This window comes from Microchirus variegatus, assembly GCF_963457635.1.
Source record: "Microchirus variegatus genome assembly, chromosome: 11".
NCBI lineage: Eukaryota > Metazoa > Chordata > Actinopteri > Pleuronectiformes > Soleidae > Microchirus > Microchirus variegatus.
Window position 1 is genome coordinate 235,901 of NC_139812.1, and position 22,836 is coordinate 258,736.

The window sequence follows — 22,836 nt, forward strand, 5'->3', positions numbered from 1 at the left end:
GCTGCGGTTCACGGTTGTAAAGAGTCTCAGACGGATCCGTTCATGTCACAGTGTTTGTGTCGCAGTGTCTCAGTGTCTCTGCTTCAGATTCACTGATTTACACTGAGTGGAGGTGTGAGTGGATCGGTCCCGCCCCCCTGCTCTGCTCTCATTGGTCACTCTCTTCCTTTACCTTGGAGACACGGCAGGTGATTGGCTGCCGTGGATGCGTCAGCAGCTTTTTGCACGCACTGTGGAGAGGAGTGCGCAGAGAGGGGGAGGAGGGAGGAGAGAGGAGGTGGAGAGAGGAGAGAGGAGGAGGAGGGAGGAGAGAGGAGGTGGGCTGCATGAAGGAAAGCGGAGGAGCTTCACTTCATTGCAGTGCATCAGGAAAACACACAGTTTGCTTCTTGCTGCTTTATCAGCCTGGCTCATAAAAAATAATAATACATTTTTTTTATACAAATGCCATTGTTGCCTCATAGTAAAAAGGTTGCCGGTTCGGATCCCGGATCGACAGAGTAGGGCCTTTCTGTGTGGAGTGTGCGAGTGGGTTCTCCATACACTACCATACTGGGATTAGGTCAAATTCATCAACTTCCGCTAAAATATATGGCAGATACTTAACTGGGAATAGTTTTGATGACTTATTGAAAACCAGAAAGAGACCGTGCATGAAGGCACGACTTAAAGGTGAAGTAAGTAGTTTATAGTGCCATCTAGAGGAGAGGCTGACATTTACAACAAAGAACTGCTCCTCTGCTCACCCCCTCCCTTCCCTGAGCGATACGGTATCCTCAGCCGGTCAAATGTCGTCCTTGTCGTCTTTCTCCGTGTCAGCAGATGAGGTTCGTGAGGTGAGGGAGAGGGCGGAGCTACCGCGGCTGTAGCAGACGAAGTGCAGAGAGTGGAGGCGGGACTTCAGCTACAAGTAAAGAGACGCTTGATTTGTTCTCTCGCGTTTGTCCTTACAGGCTCCTGTAGAAACATGGCGTCTCTCTGCTAACAGTGGCTATGCAACCACGGCCCGTGACCATGTTATTTTACATGACTTTTTGAAACACTACGAAAATGAAACAAAAACTATTATACAGCGACTAGACAATGCAGGAGCACATAATATGTATAAAAAAGTGGATTTTGGGTTATATAAACCCATAAATACTACATATTGTACCTTTAACTTCTGCTAAAATATAAGGTAGCTGCTTTTCTTCGTGTTAGTCGGTTATTTAGGTGAAAACAGGGAATTTTTATGGTATTGTTAGCAATTAAAACGTCTGATATCAATGGAAAACGTCTACATGGTTTCTCATATTTGATTTACTAACACAGAGTTACTCAGACTCGCTGAAGACTTCTGCAGACACTCACTATGTTTACATGCACAGTTTACTTAAGCTCAGGCCGTAGTCCGACTAACTAACTAACTAACACAGGTCATCAGACAACTTGCAGTGTCCAAGAGGAGAAAATGTATTTATTGTCTCCGTAGGTGGCGCTGTATCTCTCTATAAGATAGTGTGTATTGAGTCAGTTTCCTGTTGACCTTTACATGACAGAAAAACAAACAGTGAACAGCGAGATGCTTCTCTATGGTTCATACCTGATGTACAAACACATTAGATGGAACACGGCTCTTGTGTTTGCTGTGAAGAAAGATGCAGCTGCCGTACGATTCCCGGCAACAGTACTGCAGTTTATACGTACGTATCCTCTCCTTCTTCTTCTGGGTCTAAGAAAGAAACTCTGGTGCATGTGCAGAACAGCAAGTTCACCTCCAGTCTGACTAAGCGTGTATAAATGCAGTAGAAATCGGACTATGAATGGCATTATCCAGGTATGTTAGTCTAACTAAGGTTGTATTCACACCTAATAGTCTGCTAGACTCAGTACGATTGGGGATTTGGTTCAATTGGGAGTTACAACATTAAGCCGATCCATGTTAGCCTTCACACTGCACTATAGTAGCTTCTGTTTAAAGCAGGAGAAGAATCATGTATCAAGTCATGTGAAGATAGTGTAACTGCAGTTACTGCACATATTTATTTAAGGTCATGTTTAAATACATATACCTGTGGTGCTGAGTGGTTCTATCAACATACAACCAGTTAGTTCTATCAATCTAAACTGGTTGTATAGATGTGTTATTGATGTTGCTTGCTTAATTTACGTGGTTGTAAAACAATGTAAAGCCTTTCCAAGTCATTCCTAAATAAACAACATTTATCTCTCTGTCACACTGTTGTTCTTGTGCAAATATCCCAGTTAATATGATTTCATTTGAAACAGCAGTTCAATGTTGATATTTTAGCCTTTCTGAGACTTTAGGGTTGATTCTGTTGATTTTATGGAAAAGCTGCATCGTCCTCATGGGCGAGAGTTTAAGTTCAAGTTCTAAAGCAACTTTAAAGTGTGAATGTGGCTGAAAACAGTTAACAATGAATTCTGTTCTGAATTTCATACATTATTCACACAACCTATTTTCTTACAGATTGTTGTTAAGTAAAGGATTTCTAAAGACTGACTCTTTTTTTACAAGTTTGCTATAGAGGACTCAAAAGGCTGAAATCGTTTGCTGACCTCAAGGATACTCAGTAGGTTCTATATTCTATTTACACCAGGAAATCAACTTTACTGTCATGTGACGTTTCAAACATGAGTCACACTGCAGCAGCCCTGACGGGAAAAAAAGAGAAATCATTGTGGAAGAATTACAGTATCACTTTTCTGATGCTGTCTCACCCTTAAAGCGGAACTAGACCGGAAGTTCCTATTATCGCTGTTTTTTTTGGTGTGTATCTGGGTCATTACCTTGTTTATGAAGACCTGAAGGTTCGAAACAAACAGTTCAGTCACTGCTGAGAACGTTGTGTTTTATTGTAATCTCGGGGCTCAACGAGATCACTGAAAATCCCGAACTAGTTACATAAGCAGCGGTTCTCCTGAACAACCGATCATCCTGCTCCGGGCACTAGTCCGGGCACATCCGGTTGCGTACATTGAACCACAGAAGAAGAATAACGTCCGTTGTGGAGGTGTTTCACGAGCGACAGTGTCTTCTGACTCTGGGTCTGACTCTGGGTCAAAGGTCGTCAAAGGGACTGAGGCGGGGAGTCGTGAAGAAGCTATTTTTAAACACTGTTAAAACAATGTTTTGATAATGAGGAGCAATGCATCCACCGTTCCAGAGGGGGGAGCTGCGCTTCTGAGAGCTGACGTGATAGATTACGTCACTTCCAGATACCTGGCCAATCACAACACAGGTGGGAAGGCTCTACGCTGGCTGGCCAATCACAACACACTCTGTCTTCTCGGGCGAGATTTATGGCTGAAACAGCGCGACTGACAAGCGCTTCGAAAAGGAGAGATTTCAATCAGCTCGTTTACATCAACTAGGAGGATTTTGACCATAAAAACAAGTTAATGTATGTAAGTAGACCTCCATAACTAACATATATGTGCAACAGGACCACTCTATGTGACCTTTAACATTCTTAACATGTTCAAAGAGGACATGCTTTGTACATGTTAAGGCCACATTATACTTCTCCGACTGCGTAACCACGGAGACCCTCGAGCCTTCATACTTCTGCGTCATGGACGGATACGCGCTGCAATTTCTCCCCCCGATCAGTAGGGGTCGCTGCGCAAAGTTGTTGTGCTTCTGGCTACAGTGAGCAATGGCGTCCGAGAGAGAAAGACTGTTGTTGTTTAAACAGTGGCCGTTTCTCACTTTTCTGTGTGACTTTTTCTGTGTCAAATTCTAATATTTTATATATATATATATATATTATAATTAAGATTTAAGATAATTTGAGGAGAGAAATTGGTCCTTTAGAGTCTAAGATATGACGTATTTATAGTTTGGCAGCAACGTTGTCGGCGGTGTTCAGCTCCTCCTCTGTGGACGCTCGGTGCTCACTGTGAGCCGGCACAGAGCAGCGTTAGCTCGGCCTGTCCTGAGGACCAATCGCAGCTCTTGTCGTCTCCGTTGTTCCTTGACGGAGTGACGGACACTTGAAAAATATTTTGTGCAGTCAGAGACGACGTAGAGGCTCTACGACAGGCTCTACGTCGACGCAGAGGACTCTGAGTAACCTACACAGAGCACTTTACGCAGAAGTATAAATTGGGCTTTAGGATTTGTTGCTTAGTGTCTGCGTGTCATTACAACAGGTTTCTTCAGGTTACACACATTTCCTGTCACTCTGCATACATTATCCTGAGCACTGGTCTGATTGGTATCCGTTGACTATACAATTTGCATACAGAGGCACGTTTGTTGGTCACGACTCTTGGAAGTGGGAGGTGACGACACCCTTTCCAGAGTCATACTCCATCTCAAAGAGAACTGGACTGAGAACCACTGATAAATAGAACAGAACAGCCAGACACAACCTCCAGTGATACTTTCTCATAACAAGCTGCTACTTTGAAGACTTGCTAGCTCGTATCACTAGGCCAAGATTTGTACCAGCTACAGGCGTTTGAACTAGGGATGGGACTTTTTTGTCGACAAATCGATCGACAATCGACACGTGCGCACCTCAACAAAAAAATTACGAGTAAAAAAAGTCGAAGTGTCACAAACACATAAAGTTCACGACCATGGAGGTTAAAGAAGATGTGCACGAGAAGGTGATCCTGTTGTCCAGGCTCTCTGCTCTCACACATGAGTCACCGGCTCGTTCTCTCGGTGACTGTGCACATCCAAGCGTGTGTGTGTGTGTGTGTGCGTGCAGTGCGAATGAGGTTGTGCTTCAGTTAAGGACGGGGGTGTGGGACATAACACGAGCGCTAAATGAAGACGGCATCTCACCCAGTCAGGATCACTGTATATCACTCTGTTGGACATCTAACGAGCGCAGGTTCAGAAAACCTGAGCCGTCTGGTGAGTGATGACACACGCGTTCCTGCGGAGAGTCGGTTTTTTTGGCCCTCATTTTTATTATCGCTGTTCTGATGGTCAATAATGGACATTACAGCCATGATTTTGAGCCTAAAATGAAGTAGTACACTGTAGAATAGTTCACACCCCGCATTGCTGCTGTTGCTGCTGATGTAAAAAAAAAAAAAAAAAAAAAAATTCGACACGTGGGCCTCGACAATCGACTCTAAAAATGTGTGAAATTCCCATCCCTAGTTTGAACCCAGCTCGGTGCCTGCCCATCATGCGAAAGTGTTAGGAATGCAGGTATACTGCTTGGATCCAATTGCACAAGACAGAAGGCATGGTGAATGTTTCAAGAGTCTTTGTTTATTCTCTTGAGGGCCAGGCAAAATCACTTCTCAATGAGAAGGAAACCACAAAACAAAAATAGCACGTGGGCTAACTATAAGAAACTTTAAGAAAAGCCGACTAGGGCAAAAACAAAATCACTTCTTCTAAAGAAGGCAAAACAAAAACAAAGCTTAACTTGGACTAACTATACTAGGATGGCACCGTAACCTCCTTCTCAGTCTCTGGAAACAGCAGTGGTTGGTAACCGTAAGCGCACTGAAAAGGAGACAGACCAGAAGCAGAGGTTGGCAGGGAATTATGTGCATATGCTGTGTTCCAGAGCTCATCCAAACCAGTTGGACGTTTGACTTATCCTACCTACAACTAGAAAAAGTGCACTGGAATACCTGTCGAAGTGGGAACTCTTACTCGCGAAGTCGGGGCTGATCAACTTACCCCCACTTCACCAAAATGACGTCGGAGAATAATGGCGGCGCCCATGGAGTCACATGAATACGCTTTAAACTTTACTTTCCGTGTGTAGAGTTGTTTTAAACACAGCAATTTGATCGCCACTTGTTTTTCCTGTTATGGCGTGAAATAATGTCGTCGTTGTTATCTGTTAGCATGAAGATATGTAGAGCTACGGTAAAAATATACTCATGACGTTACATATCGATATGTATCGCTTTTACATATACGGCTCGCTTGTGTATGTAAGTAGAGAGTGAATAGCTGACAGTCAAAATGCCTCTTCAAACATAAGTCTAAAGCGCCGCGATCGTCCATGTTTTCTAACATTCAACTTCAATTGCTGGAACGTTTTGAAGTAGGAGCTAGAACAATTAAGGTAGGATAAGTCCCACATCCCATTTGTTTGGATGGGCTCTGGAATGCACCATTACTCCACCCAAATTAGGTGCTCGCTCCAGGTCGTAGGGTTCTGGGAAACCAAGCACCGCAGAGTGGTCTCAAGATCCTGGTTCATCCTCTCCATCTGCCCATTGCACTGGGGGTGGTAACCCGACGTGAGGCTGACAGTTGCCCCCAACAGATTGCAGAATTCCCTCCAGAATTTGGATTTCAATTGTACCCGGTGAAATCACAAAGCCCAGAAACGTTACAGTAGACGAGTGAAACTAATTTTTCAGCTTTGACATAGAGTTGATGGTCGAGGAGACGACGGAGCACGAGGCGAACTCTGATGTGAGAGTCTAGGTCTGGTGAGAATATCAGAATGTCATCAAGGTACACAAAAACAAACTGATTCAAAAACTCGCGAAGTATCTCATTAACCATGTGTTGAAACACCGCCGGGGCGTTGGCAAGACCAAAAGGCATCACAAGGTATTCATAATGTCAAGTTGGAGTATTAAAACCTGTCTTCCACTCGTCACCTTCTCTTATACGCACCAGGTGATACGCATTTCTGAGATCTAACTTTGTGAAAATCTGTGCCGCCTGTAGCTGTTCAAAGGCTGTGGACATAAGTGGTAATGGGTACCGGCTCTCGATCGTGATTGCGTTTAGTGGGCTATAGTCAATGCAAGGACACAGTGAACAGTGAACCGTCCTTCTTCGCCACAAAAAAAGAACCCTGCTCCTGCTGGAGAAGAGCATGGCCGAATGAGTCCAGAATGAAGTAACTGGTCCATATACACCTTCATGGCCTAGCGTTCTGGAGTCGAGAGGGCATAAACCCTCCCCTTGGGAATCGTGGCGCCTGGTAACAGTTCAATGGGACAGTCATATGGCCTATGTGGTGGCAGTGTTGTGGCTTTCTCTTTACTAAACACTTCCCTAATGTAGTGATAACAAGCCGGTACGTGGTGCAAATCTGACTGGGGTGGAAGGAAAGACGCGCCACCTGGCTTGGAAATAGTTGGGGGCACGGTCGTTTTATAGCATTGAGTGAAACTAGTGCAATCTTTTCCCCAACTCCTAAACTTCCCTGTGTGCCAGTCGATTGTGGGGTTGTGCTAGATCAACTACAGAAGCCCTAGACCTACTGCATGAGTGGGTTAGTGATAAAAATCAAACACAATGTGCTCGTGGTGCCCATACTTCAACAGTTACTGGCTCTGTCTGATGAGTAATCTTAAACAATTCGCTCCCATTTAGAGCCTTAGCCGTGACAGGAGAGTGTCTTTGGTCTTCAGTAGATCGTGGACACAAGTGTCTTTGGTCTTTATACATCTAAATATAAAGCCAAGAAGGAGCATGTATATAAAGCCAAGAGAGCTCAAAAAGTCTTTGGACACAGCTGGTGTAGAAATAGCAAGTGAAGTCACAAACAGAAATAATGCAATAAAGCTCAGCCATTTCTTTTTACTTCCTTTTTTTACACTGTAGCAGAAACACTTCATCTTCCTCTTTGTCTTGTGTTTCCCGCTGTATGTTTCCACAATGATTCTGTGATTCAGATCAGCTTTCATGTATCATGGCCTGTTGGACAAGACCTATATACACGGTGAAAGACGAGACAGTTGAAATGATCCTTTCACTTAATACTTTCCAAACACACACATGCACAAACACATTAGTCTTACTAGTATTACTGGCTCCAAGCAAGTTTGTATGAAACCTCAACCAAACTGCTAAATTAACAGTTTATTATTTTTTGACCAACTGACAAACAAATGTCTGGAATAAACACTTTAACAAAAAAATGCTGCAATAAGAAGCTTCTAGTGTCTAATTTTGCATTGCTTTTGGTTTGTCTTTTGAAAAATGTAAAAACATCTTACATCACAGAAGTATAAACTTTCTTACATTCTGTCCTGATTGTTTAGAGTTTTTTTAAATTTTTTAAAATAAAGTTGAGAGAGATGGGAGGCAGAGAGGGAATGACATGTAGGATAGGTCGCTTGACGTGGGATTCAAACCGAGGCGCCTGCAGAGAGGACTATAGCCTCAACACATGGGGCAGGTGCAGTTCATCTGAGCTAAACACTACCCACAATTATTTCAAGTTTTAAGGCACATTACAATCTTAAAGTTGCTGCAGATTTACAAGCTAGTTTAAGGAATTCTAGCTGAGATATATTTGCTTACGCCATTGATTCTTTTTCTTAAAAGAAGATTTTAAGAATATTTGGCTTATTTGCAGTAAGGCTGTTTTTGCAGTGTTAGCTTACACACACACAGGAAACATTTCTAGCTTCAGTTCATGTCAAACATGTTCTTCTCCAAATGCTAACAATGATCAAAACTGAAAGACAGACATCTTCATTTATAGCAAAACAAGGCAAATGCTGTTAAAACAACACTTTAAAAAACAAGATGATTGGAAATTTCATGCATTTTCTTTGTAACCATACTGAAACATATATGCATTCTTAGCAGAATATTTTTGATAAAATGAAATAATAATTCAACACAGGTGATTAGACACTCAACAAAAATGTTAACGCACAAAGACTTGTAGTTATTGTTATGTGACAAAACAGAGTAACTATCCAAAAATAACAGGACAACTTTATCAATAAAGTGGCTTTTTTTATTTGCGAGCATTAGGATCCATTTCTTCTGTGCTGCTGTGAGGTCGAGACTCTGGTGTGGTCCACGTGCTCAGAGATCCACCTCCTGCAGGCGGTTCCTGACTGTCTGGTCACTGGGCCGAACCAATAACGTAGGTGCTGGAGCCGCATGTACCGGTCCTGAGCGGGAGTTGTAACATGTGGCTGGCAGCATGTGCACGGTTCGCTGTCGGTCCAGTCTCTCTGAAACGAGTCCACACTTGGCTGACAGTAGAATGATGCACATTCAGTTGTGTTGCCACAGCTGTAACGGTCAACCCAGCACTCAGCATGTCAATGACACGCTCCCTCATGATCTGTGACATCTGTGGCATATTGACAAGTGACAAAAGTCCACATTTTGGTGTGCCCTTTTATTGACCAGACCATAAGGAGTGTTTGTGTACTGGTCACTCATATTGACCACCACTCTGTCATGCTCCATGACTCTGGTGAGTTGAACTACTCAATCTTATATTGTAGTCAGTAGGAGTGGCCAAGTGAAACTGGACTACTGTGTTAGAGCAAAACAAATCATTCCATAAACAAATGCATCAAGAATCTGAGCAAATGTCATGACATTCTATTTTTGTTCACCATTTCAAGTTTGTGTGTGTGAGTCTAATTTCAGCTGAAAGCCATGAAATACTGTTACAATCAACAGTTGCATACACTAATATTCTGACAAAACACATGCATTTATGACAATTGAACATAAAGCAATAAAATACAATATGTTTACATTTGTACATGTATTGATATTTTGAAATGTATTGATATTGAATATACCAAAGGTTAAACGGTGTTTTAGAAACCAAATATGAACAGCACCTTTAAGGGAATAAATCAGCTACACTGAAGGTCTGGAGATGTTAGTCATCTGTTTAATCTGCTTTAAAAAAAATAAAATATATATATATATATATTCAGCTGCAGTTTTGAAGACCGTATCACACTTGCTCCTACGCTCAAGTACAGAACATCAGAAAACACAGTCTCTGTTTTCAGCTCTTTGAAGTGAAGCCTGTGTTTATCACACTTTAAAAACTCCCACCTCTAAAGAGGATCTATGAGTGATGGATGTAGTTGCCATGGCAACAAAACATGTCTGTTGCCAAAGTAGTGGGATGCAGTTTCAGCCAAAACCGCCTCCTCACCCAATGCTCTAGTTTCAGTGAGATATTGTGTTAATGTTGAGCAAACACAGGAGAAGACATGGTGTGATGTAACTATATTAATGAAGATAAAACATCTGGAACTTTTTTACTGTACAATGTTTTATTCATTTTTACAGGACTTGACACTTTCATATCTATTGTTCTCAGCTGTTTTTCCACATTTACAGATACAAGTGTAGTTTCTCTACTAATAGTCTGTTGTCAACTTGATAATAAAATATGTATCACCTAAAAATCTTAGTTGTTAGAGTCAAGTGACAGATGATTGTTAATAACACTGTATAATAGTACTGATGGAAACAAGTGAAGGACAACTTATAATCTACTGGCAGTTAGTTAGTTAAATGTAGAGAAGATACTGATTATCTGTTGATTACTAATAGAGAGTTAACAATGTTAACAAATAAAATGTCACCTGTTTACATTGTTGGGATAAGAAGGTTCTTCACATTCAAAAGATCTGCATGTTTTCTGAAGGTAGAGTTCAGGTCAGACGGTGGTGAAGGTGAAGCGAGTGACATGAAGGTATTTCTCACCAGGACACAGGAGACAGTCAGGGAATGACGGCTGAACACACACACACACACACACACACGCACACACACACACACACGCACACGCACACGCACACGCACACGCACACACACACACACACACACACACACACACACACACACACACACACACACACACAGAAATAATCACATTCAATGAAAAATAGTGAGCTAAAGATATTAACGTGATGTGGTAACAAGTCCACAATATATTTATTTCAAGATAAATACAGCAGCAATGACAGTAAAGGTAATCATTGAAAACATGCGCTTTCACATGTATGAAATTATAACATAAAAAATATTGACTTTAATTGACCAAAATACATATTTACAGTATAAGGAGACATTGTACTTATGTCATAATGAAACAGAAGTGTCAATCTTACGGAATGTTACGGGTCACGATTCGATTAATTGATCGATTTCTGATTCAAAAGTGATTCAGTAGATAGAGCTGCACTATGTAGCGCCATATTTCATTATTATGAAATATCTCACTTCATTATTATGGAATATGTATCCATTATTATGAAATAATTCCCATTATAATGAATTACTCATAATTGTATCATAGTATACTGCGTAATAGTTTATTTCATAATGCTAATTTACAGAAGAATACCTATTTGTGTGATTGGCTGCTGGGTTATTCAGGCGCATACGCAGCTAACGTTGTTGTTGATATAGAGTGTAGGTGACCGTGAATGGATAGCAATCAGATCTTGATGTGGACACCAGAGACGCATGTTAATACCAGGTGAAAATACCTGTTTCCTTCTGCTAATTGAAGAGGGCAGTTTAACTTTTCTTTGACAATCATGGGAATTATACTGTTACACAATGTAACTTTAACACCATCATAACACCATATACCTGCATGTACTGGTGAGGTTTCACGTGAGCCTCTCTTCATAAGCATCATACCTGATTGACAGCATCAGGCCAGTTCTGTGTCTCCAGACAGAAGGAGCTGTGTCTGCCATACTTAGCTCCGCCCTTTCCTGTCACGCCATCTAGGAAGTTGGCAGTGTAGAACTGGACACCTGGCTGACTGGTCGACACCTCCAAGACACGCCCACTGGCCGGGTGACTCACCCTGAGGTGAAGAGAGAGGTTTCCTGCTTGAGTTTATTGATGAAAAAGGTGGGTGTGTAGACCAGCAGTCCTCATGGGACCAAAACCTGGTCTTAACAACTGGTTAAATAGGTGAAAATAGTAAATTAGGTGAAGGCAGCAAACCTAGCAGCATGTCTCTCTGCATACGCGTCTCCAGGAGATGACAGACAGAAGTTGTGGTCAAACCCTGGACCTGGGACGTCCTTTAGTCCAGCTCCAATCAGAACAGGCTTTCTGAGGTCAAAGGGCGTGGCCTCTACTGCTTTGATCTCTCCTATGAATACATTAGGTTATTGAATTGCAATTTAGGGTCAAAGGGCCAAGAAAAATTCTTCCACAGCTGAAGTGTCCTTGAGCAAGACGTCCCTTCATCTAAACACACTTAAACTAAATGTATGGTCTGCAGCCCCCTGGTGGGTGAAAAATATATTTCAGGTGGGTGCTCATAGAAATAAATAAATAACAATGTTCTCAGTTTTCAGTTTTGTAATTAAGTTTCCAATAACCATAAAAATATATACGCTCCATTTTAAGTACTCAAAGTTAATACAACAATGGACTGATTTGAATAATTTACCTGACATCACATTCACACTTAACATTGATGGAGGATCACATTTGACAGAAAGATTTTCGTAGACCATGGAAACTTTTAAGAAAAATTAAATTGGGCCACAACTTATATACTTACTTAATTATTCTAATGTCTTGTCCTTGTCTATTCACTTACTCTTGTTCATGTATAGCAGCAGCATTTACAGGTTATTTCTAAATCCAAGATGTTTTTTGTTGTGTTTATTGTGCAACATATCCCATTCTTTCTTTCTCCCCCTGTGATTGGTCAAAGCCTCCTGTGACAAGTAAACCCCTCACTCACTCATATACTTGATTTAAGATAAAACATTATTATGGACTATAAATAACTCACAGACATGATCAAAAGTGCAGCTTTAGGAAAAAACTAAATAAATCATAGTGTGAACAAAAACAACACTGATCTCACAGAGTCAGCTTGTCAACCTTTGAGTACAAAGGACTATTTTTAATATAACTGATTCCATATCATTAAGGTCATGTTGTAATTCATCCCTGCTATTGTAACATGGACTCTGTGATATAAATACACACTCATTAGCTCTTCTGTCTCCTGAGGAAACAAAAGCTAATAGCAGAGTAAGACAAAGAAATACACTCCCTCCAAAGAACAAGAGTCCCTGCTTTCACACTAACTCAAACCTGCAGGGTTTTATTATACTATTATTCAAGCACAAATCTAACATAGGTCTTAGGTCTCATTTCTTTCTTGCTTTTATTTCCCACTGTTTTATAGTTATAACATGACACCAGTCACCTGTGTGTCACTAGTGTCTTATTGCCTCATCTCATGCTCGGTGGTTCCCACATTAGGATCTGTGACCTAAAGCTTTGAGGTCTGCAAAATAATTACAGACATATGATAAATGTATGTTTTATCAGGCAACAACAGGGGAGTAAATATTCAGACATTCAAAGGTTTTCAGGTCTACAGTGAGAGGATATAGTTGTTATTGATAGGGTTATTATATCATTTACAAATTAGAATTACAATTTATATCTTATTAACTTTGGATTTCACTCACTCATCTTCTACCGCTTAATCCTCAACATCAGAGTCGTGAGGGTCGCTGGTGCAAATCCCACAGTCCATCACAGGGACACAGAGACAAACAACCACGGGGAGAACAGGCCCTCAACTTTGGATGTGTCCTTCTGTCTACTTCTACCTTCATATGGTTTGTATTTGTAAGCTTTTGAAAATGTAAACAACTACAGTTTAATACTAACTGTACAATGTTGTCACAGCTGACTGATAATGTACTGTGTGTTGAACCTTGCTTTGCCTTTTTGCCTCACGTTTTTGTACCTCTGCAAGATGTGATTGACCTCACGTAAATAACCCTCTGCATTAGTAAACAGTAAAGTCAAACAGCTCGTTAACACTGAACCCTCTGCAAATGATAAAAGATGTACTCTGAAAAAACATGGCATCCCTGATGTGGTCAGTACAGCAGAGGAAACAACTCTTTGTGGCATATGGACTCTTATGATAAACTAAAGTCATATTACGTAACAGTTAATTGCATTAATGGATTTAGTTGCCACATCATGTAGATGGAGACATACGCCACGAAAAACACTTAAAAGACTTTATTCTCCATCGTTTGTATTGTGTGTAAAAACACTTGAGGATGAAATGATTATCACACCTATAAAAGTGCAGGTTTTTCCTGCATCCTAGTTTTATTTTTGGATACTTCCATTATTTGAATTTGCACACAAATTAAAACAAAAACTACAAGTGTCAGAATTATTAGCCCCCTTAAGAACTGACCTTTTTATTGAGCCATAGCACAAACTACTGTATTGAAAACATGTGCTTCTTAACCTTGTAATGCTCAAAACTTTTAAAATCAAGTTAAAACTGAGGGTTATCTCCCAATTCACACTAGTATAAAGTCTTCAGTCAGAGTTGTCACATGAGAAATCATCATATCAAAAACAAAAGAAATCAGTTTAGACTTGAGAAAAAGGATTGTTGAAGCTCACAAAGCAGGAGAATTATATAAAGTTATCTCAGTATTTCCAAGTGTCAAGAACTGGAGTGAGAAGCATCATCAAGAAATTCAAATAGAGCCACATGATACAGAAGAAGCCTGGCAGAGGTAGGAAGAGAAAGATTTCAAAGACTCTGGAAAGAAAAGTGGTGAAAGATGTGTCTGAAGACCCCAGAACAACCAGTCAGTCAGACACCAGTGAATGACTTCAACAAGTGAGAACATTGTAGTCTCAAAGAAGATCATCAGGAGAACTCTGCACAGAAACACACTGAAGGTTTGCAGACCAAGAAGAACTCAGACAGACTGAAGTATGCTAAGGACAACCTGGAGAAAGATTAAGCAAACTGGAAACATACTGTCAGATGAGACCAAACTAGAGCTCTTTGGCCAGAGAGACATTGATTATGTTTGGAGAAAGAAGGAAGAGGCAAAGAACACCGTCCCCACAATGAAACATGGTGGTGGGAGTATAATGTTGTGGGGATGTTTCACTGCATCTGGAACTGGGAATGCTGTCAAGGTGGAAGGAATCATGAAGAAATAAGGATATGTGAAGATTGTGAAAGAACACCTGAAGCAGTCAGCAGCAAAACTGGGTCTGGGTCGTCACTTTACTATTATTATCAATAATAAAAATAATAATAATAATAATGTAGAGGTGTAGAGAGAGAGAGAGTAACAGGCAAACTGGTGTCAGTGACTGTTTTACCTGTAGGAATCATGGAGTCGTCCACAGGCAGGAAGGACTCAGCACTGATGGACATTTGATGATCGTAGATATCTGCTGCACCCTGACACACACACACACACACACACACACACACACACACACGCACGCACGCACACACACACACACACACATTAATAATGGGTGAGGAATGGACAGGGTAATGATGTCAGTGATTATCTCAGCTTACATACATGGGAAACTGAGAACCTTTAATTATTATTAGTGTTTCTCAGTGTCTGTGAACGAGTCAAGGTGCAAACTGTTGTCAGTCATGTAGCAGCAGAACAGTATGTGAGTAAAAGCACACAGAGTTCAGGAGCTTCATTTCTTCTTCTTCTTCTTTCTAATAATTTTCACAGTCTCCATACTGAGTTGTTTAATGCTGCCTCCTGCTCTCCACAGTTCTTTTTCATTTTTTATCACAGTTCCTCTCATCTCATAAGTCTCATTCTTCTGCAGCACAGTCCAAAGCTCCTCAATGCAACTCAGGGCTACTGTACTAAATGCACTCAGTAGCTCAGGGGTCACCAACGTGGTGCCCGCGGGCACCTGGTAGCCCCGCAGGCAGCCAATACGGTGCCCGTGGGCTCACTTCACTTCACCTCACTTGCATGTATCCATATGATCGCTCAGTAAAATATCTTTGATATTGTTTATAAAAACTGGTAATCGTTAGGAGTAAGCACTGGAATGAATGTGTATGCAGTTGAATGCATAATATTAATCATTTAAATGGTAAACAAAAAAAAAATGTTAATGTGGTAGCCCTCCATATTATTTTTTACCCTTCAGGTAGCTCTCATCTCAAAAAGGTTGGTGACCCCTGCAGTAGCTGGTCTGTGATTGGATATTTGTACAATAATCAGTTGAACAGGTTGACAGTAAATGTATACCCTCCAACATGTATGCTAACTTTCAGAGAACAAATGCAGACAATCACACAGCTCATAATGTGTCCTTACCTGTCCAGCCAGGTTGAAGTAGGAATGGTTAGTGAGGTTGATAGGTGTGGTTTTAGAAGAGACAGCCTGGTATTCAGCGGTTAGTGTTTCCCCCTGTACACACAAGTCATGTCTGACATATCAGCAAGTCTTAATTCCCATACATTCTCATACATTCCCATATATTTTGTATGGATATCTTTGTGAGGACCAAAAAACTTATTAACAATAGGGCAGTGTTTCCCACTCCTGGGGCCTCATGTATAAAAGAGTGAGCAGCTTTCATACTGACAGATGGCACACTCACAAAATTTGTACGTACGCAAAGAAATTCTCAGATTTATAAAACCATGCGCACTTTCTCTTTAAACATCCCAACAAACGTGAAACTGAGCGCAGGTGAATGAGTAACACACCACACCCTATTCCACACACACATTAATATACAAATGACTCTAAAACGCACTCTCTGACGCCTCCTTCCTGAAGAACAATGACAAATCTGCAAATTCTCACGGCAGCTCGAGAGTTTACGCTGCGGTCCGTAAGGTTCCACACCAAGTACATTTTTAGAAATGCCATCGTGTGCGTGAAAGCAAGCGTACGCCGTCTTTTTGTGGGTACGTACGGTTTATACATGAGGCCCCTGGTCCTTTGGGATCCCTGCCCTGCAAGATTTCGATGTTTCCCTGCTCCAACACACTGGATTGGATAGTTGGCTCATCATCGAGCCTGACAACAACCCACTCAATTTGAATCAGGTGTGAATCTACAGAGTTGCAGTATCACATTAGCTGTGTCTCAAGTGCACAGCTGATGGAGGAGATAACTCTGTGGTCTACTCACTCAGGAGGAGGTGAAATGAGATGGTCTAACCCACAACTCACACGTTTCCCTTCTTCTCTTATTAAATGCCAGCAGTCATGTGCACTGAGAGGTTAAAACATTGAGACTTACATACATTATAACCTCCAAAATACAGTCCAACAGTACAGAGGGGGAGGCAAAATCTGTGCATTCACACAGGTTTCATGTGTATGACCTTACTGAACGGAGCTGATAAAACCTTACTGCATTTGCAATCATTACATCCATATTGCATTTGTTTTGTATAGAGTAACTGTTACTTACTTTCCATATTGGTACTTCTTAATGTTTTTGTTTCTTTTAATATCTTTGCTTATGTTGTGTTTGGTTTGACTCAACTTTGGTCACTGTAAATTAAGGCTCGATGTATGTTTGTATGTTCATGAATGATGTATTTCAATTTGTGGTGGAAATGTTTGCTGTCAAACAGACATTTTACCTGTAGGGTGTAGGTGACAGAGACATGGACCTCACCAGGGTAACCCTGATCTCCATCTGGACTGGTATGACTCAGCTCTACACCACCTTCCACTGCTTTAGCAAACCAGATCGCCTGAAAAACACAAACATAATCAAAACTCACACTTGCACACACATTAGCTGGGCGGTGCATTGAAAATGGTCAAAAAACAATGACCGAGATCCTTCAGAGATTCTCTGCTGTTGAACACGACACACACACACATTCAGGAAATTTGGAGCTGTTTGGTTAAAGAAACTCCACCTTTAGGTCTATGCCAGCTCAACATATCAATTTGAAATTGATCCTAATACTCGCAAATTAAAGCCACTTTATTGATAAAGTTGTACTGTTATTTTTGGATAGTTACTCTGTTTTGTCACATAACAATAACTACAAGGTTTTCTTTGTGCGTATATTTTTGTTGAGTGTATTTATTCACCTTATGAGTCTTACTAGACAGGGGATGAATTTCTGTGTAGACTTGCATTAATTTCTTCTTTTATTAAGGCCAATGGTTCCACCTGTATTTTTGTTATCAGGGATTTTAATGCTGTCAGATAATAACTCCATGTTTGGTAAACATCTGTTGTAGTTCTAACAACACCAAACTCTTATTGTGCTCATGCCTCTCTGGATAATACAGACATTTATTAAGGGTTGGTCACTCCTGATCATAAACCAATTGGCATTTGTTTAGATGTAGAGAGCAAACCTCTGGTGGAGACTATAGATAATGATGCCAATACAGTACAATAAATATTCCACCATGACTGACAACCTGCTAAGCAATTATGGCACTGAACTATGTGCCATAATGATGGTGAAAGCTCAGTAAGCCCTTTTGCAGACATAAGAACAAGGTACAGAACATTAAACCTGGAATGATTTTGAGGCTGAGCAACAAACTACAGTCCCCTGAACTTGGATTTCAACCCTGAAGATGATTTGATTCACAGTAAATCAGTCGTACAAACTGATCTAACGGTTTTAAGTTTTAACCGTAGACATGCTGCTATAGTACATTTGTGTGCACAATCATTTCCAATTCTGAATGCCGAGTTCCGATATAAATGGAATAAAGTATCTCTTATAGCACAGTATAAGAGGCTACAACTTCAAAACAAGGAGTGTTTGCTTTGTGATGAAAACAGAGTTCTTAACACGAGTTGCAACAAGTCATATGTGAGCAATGAGTTCAAACACAGCACACCAAACAACCCAGCAATGCAAGGGATTATGGGTATTATGCAGAGAATACATTAGAATCATAAAGCCTGGCTGAACGATAGTCCAATGGTTTCTCTTACTTATTTAAACTGGTATGAGGACAAACCAGGACAACATCATGTTTTAATCAAACAGAATGAAAAACCACATTTGTGAGTTGTCTTTTCTACTCTACATGCTGTCATGTGTCATTGGTCAAGACACTGAATCCTGCCTTGCCCGACAACTGTGGCAGCAGCATGTGAATGGGTATAAAAGAGATGGACTATATGTAAGTGGGAGTGAATGGATGTGAGTGGGTGAATGGTAAATTTGTATTATAAAGCATCTTTGACTAGAAAAATGCTTTACAAATACAGACCACTGAGGCTTACCTAATAAACATGTACTAGTCACTACCACATTTAACAATTTTCTTTCTGACATGGGTGATGATGGGGCCAGTGGTGGATCAACAACTCCTGTGCAGACTGATATTAATGTGATGATTTTCTCTATGTGACCCTGCGATGGACTAGTGAACTGTCCAGGGTGAACCCCGCCTATCGCCCAATGTCAGCTGAGATAGGCACAGCAACCCCCGTGACCCTCTGGTGGAGGATAAAGCGGTAGATGATGGATGGATGGATTTTCTCTATGGTCTTTGCTGCAGTTTACAAGAGTATTTCCATACATATTCCTAAGATTCTATAGACTAAAACAGGTGTAGATTTTAGGGGAGACTTTTAGTAAGTGGGTCAAATCTGTTTCTATTTGTGTCCCCACTGGCACCTTGTCGTCTGATATGATAAACAACCTCTCTTCTTATATATACTCTACAACCTGAACCTTTAATGTACTGTATGCATGCTGATACACACCTGCAGTACATGTCTGTCAACATCTACTGAAATGTAAAACCTATATGAACCAAAAAGAACTTGGGAAAAGTAATGAATTTATTCCGCAAATAGCTCATTCTAGCTGAGACACAAACACCTTCACGTGGTCTCACCTTATTGAAGCCCAACAGCCCTCCATGCAGCGCATTAGGCCCATTGTTGATGTCTAATTGATAATCTTTTCCGTCCACTACAAAGTGTCCCCCTGCGATCCTGTTGGCCACTCGACCCACGACAGCTCCTAGATACCGTTGATCTGACAGATAACCTGATGACACAAGAGCAGCACTCTATCACTCTATCACTCTATCACTCTATCACTCTATCACTCTATCACATCAGTCCTCCAGACTCACGGGTCAGACCACATTCATCGTTCAATCAACTCCATCGTTAATCAGTTCCAAATCATACTTTGAATGCAATTTTACTTGATTTTATGAGTGATCAATGATATTCAAAGTCCAAGTAAAAAACCTTTCCCCTAAGCGAAGGTCTGCAACATGAAGTCAAATGAGTGTTATGGTTAAGTGCAATGTAGATTTAAAGACTCCTGTCAATACAGGAGTACAGTCAGTCGTTGTTTTTTTCATGTTACACAATGATAAACATGAATTGATTCTTAAACTGAAATGCCTACGTTTAGAGCATAAAATACACACAGGAAGTGAATTTTGATTATTATTCTGCTTTTAGTAACTAGAGCCTCTTTGTTGTGGTTTTGATTAAATCTGGAGTCTACATTTCTCTTTTCAGATCACACCATGTGATGTTACTTTTCTTATTTTTCTCTGATTATTATCACATTGCTCCTTCACTCTCACCGGTTGACGTGATGCTCTGAATTCACTGATATAATTGGCTGAGCAGGGTCAAGTGACAATTCACCCATATTCTCATCCTTGTATTACAGTATTAAGTTAATACTTTGAAGTGGTAATACTCTGCTAACATAACGAATATTGGTCTGAAACTTGACTTAAAAAATATCTTTCAGAAAAATTGCAATCAGATATTGTTAAGCCATATCTTACATAGCTGTCTTGTGACTATAATGATTGAAATCTCATGTGTGTATTATGTGTAGACAGTTGTACTCCTGAGTCCCTCCTACCTTCCAGGTCATCATAGCCCAAGACTATGTCCTGCATCTGACCATCGCTCCCTCTGCTGCACACAGACCTGATGATGGCTCCCAACGTGAGAACCTCCACCCGCACCTGTGACGACTGCAGCACCCACAGGTCCACGGCGTCGCGACCACAGACCTGACCCCACTGCTGGTGACTCACCTCAGTCATCCTGAACCTTCCAACAAAACCACACATCGTCTTAAACAAGAAACTGCTGCACATGGATACACTGTATGAACGGCAAAAGTTTAGTGTGAATCAGCTTTGAGTGTGATCAAGACTAGATATATAAATACGAATAATTTATAATGAACCTTTGTTTTACTCATATGAATGAAAATTATGTCACAATATTGCCCTTGAAATAAACAGACAAATACTGTAAAATGGACAAATAATATAAATAACTCTTTCAAAATCTCTACAGAGGTTTGAGACAGTGTTGACGTCTAACACAGTTCTTTCTATGATGACATACTTTTAAAGACTTTTGAAGTGGTAAACAAATAATTAATTCATTATAATAAATGAAACATTTTTTCAAGATAAATGGTAAATGACTTGTAACTACATTGTATACGTCATTTGAAATACTTTTCATATACATCTTAACTAAAAGGTTAAGACAATTCTGCTAATTTGTTTGGGGCAAGGTTAGTTAAAGTTTAGTTTTTAGAGCAGGTTTGCTAGTTTTTATTTTTTGTCAAAGTTTTTATTAGTTTTACTGATACCTTTTTGTGTTTATTTTTGTATTTGCAAGGCGCAAGATTCAGACACACATGAACACCAAATAAATATAATAATAATAAATAACCCTCATGAGACACATCACAGGAGTCTCAGGAGCTGAAACTGAGGAAAAACATGAGCAAAATTAAAACAAACAAACAAACAAAACATTTGATTATGAATGAATGAATGAATGAATGAATGAAATCTAAGCACGTTCGCTACAATTTTAGTTAGTTTTATAAACACACACTTTAGTGTCAGTTATTGGGCTCTAGTTTTCATTTTATTTCAGTTAACGGAAATATTTTTTCAATTAAATTTTCATTGGTTTTCATTAACTATAATAACCTTGGTTCCCATGAGTCATCTGTGGGTCCTAACTCAGTCTTTGGGATCACTGGTCTATAACTTTTTACAATGGTAAAAAATGGTGAACCTACGGTGGCCGACAGGGGCAAACGCACTGCAAACCCCAAAGAAAACACGAGCAAATAACAAAACGGAAGTGCTCCGGGTCAGTGGGGGCGCTGTCGTGCAGGTCTTCGATCAACCTGTTTTGTTATTTGCTGGTGTTTTGGAGTTTGCAGTGCGTTTGCCCCTGTCGGCCACCGTATGAACCCCTCACAACAACAAAGGAATAAGAACTCTGCACGTATATATTTATATAATTCAATGTCCCACATAAGTAGTGAATTGTAAGCTAACTTCAGTATTGTACCTCAGTTAGTTCAGACCTCACTTACTCAATCACACAGAATAACAACTTACTGTAGGAGCTGCTCATGTCACTATATCTCTGTGCACGTTAACGTAATGTTGATGTTTAGAGTTCAGGTGTTTTCACTGTCTCTAAACTTCGTCACTTTCATCAAGTGCATTAGAGCCACTTCACTCCCATAATGTCCACATTTCAAACTGTTTAATAACATTTCCCTAATGCAGTCAAACAGTTAAGGAAACACCATTTCAACATGTTGCTTAATAATAGTTTTTTCCTTAGACTAAAATTGTTTAACTACCTGATTGAAGACAACCGGTTTACTCAGACAGTTTGAGGTGAACAAAGTTACAAACTAAAGTATTAGAACAGTTCTGTTTCACCTGCAAACACTTGTGAAATCGACGTGTTTTCATCAGACTTCCTGTAATGATGACGTGTACTCTGGGCTTAAATATTCCCTGAGTATAGACTGACAGGAAGCACGAGGATGAAAATGACTGATGGTCAGAATCCTGAAAGGCTTCGCTGAGGGTTTATTAACAACACCCTTAACCCTTTAACACCGAGCGTATGCAGGTCACACGTTTGCGCAAGCGCACTGTTATGTTTTACGGTAATTAGGCGTATTTACCGTAACTACGCGACGGTTTGTGCTGTCGGAAAAATTCCTACGGTTTCTGAAAGCTGAGAAGTTATTTATTACTGTTCACGCCTGCTGTTGCAATCATTTGGTTTTGGTTTTGTTTTTTGACACTGAGACAAAGACTCAGCCAGATGTTACTTTAAATATGTGAACACACAAAACACACACAATCTGTTGTTCATGTACGACAACAGTGGGGGGTTTTGTTTACATGCAGTGAATTGTAAATAACTGCCAGATACTGAAAGTTATTCTGTAATGGGCAAAGGCACTTTTTAAAAGAAAGTGTTTGTCTAAACATACAGAACAGTCCAGCGAGTTCAGAGAGA

General features: G+C 40.4%; 1 protein-coding gene across 2 annotated transcripts; it reads right to left on the reverse strand.

Moving 5' to 3' along the window:
* Positions 1 to 9,998: 9,998 nt before the first annotated feature.
* On the reverse strand, positions 9,999 to 22,291 carry galm (galactose mutarotase). Of its 2 annotated transcripts, none has more exons than XM_083898219.1 (9): positions 22,245 to 22,291; positions 20,393 to 20,586; positions 19,392 to 19,546; positions 17,147 to 17,260; positions 15,862 to 15,954; positions 14,879 to 14,960; positions 11,696 to 11,846; positions 11,381 to 11,552; positions 9,999 to 10,466 (listed from the first exon to the last, which is right to left on the reverse strand). In XM_083898219.1, exons 2-9 carry the CDS (start codon positions 20,577 to 20,579, stop codon positions 10,389 to 10,391), a joined length of 1,032 nt encoding a protein of 343 aa, XP_083754345.1. In that variant the 5' UTR covers positions 20,580 to 20,586; positions 22,245 to 22,291; the 3' UTR covers positions 9,999 to 10,388. The 2 variants fall into 2 exon arrangements, with proteins under 2 accessions (XP_083754345.1, XP_083754346.1); XM_083898220.1 differs by having other exon boundaries at positions 22,163 to 22,259.
* Between the last annotated feature and the right edge of the window lie 545 nt (positions 22,292 to 22,836).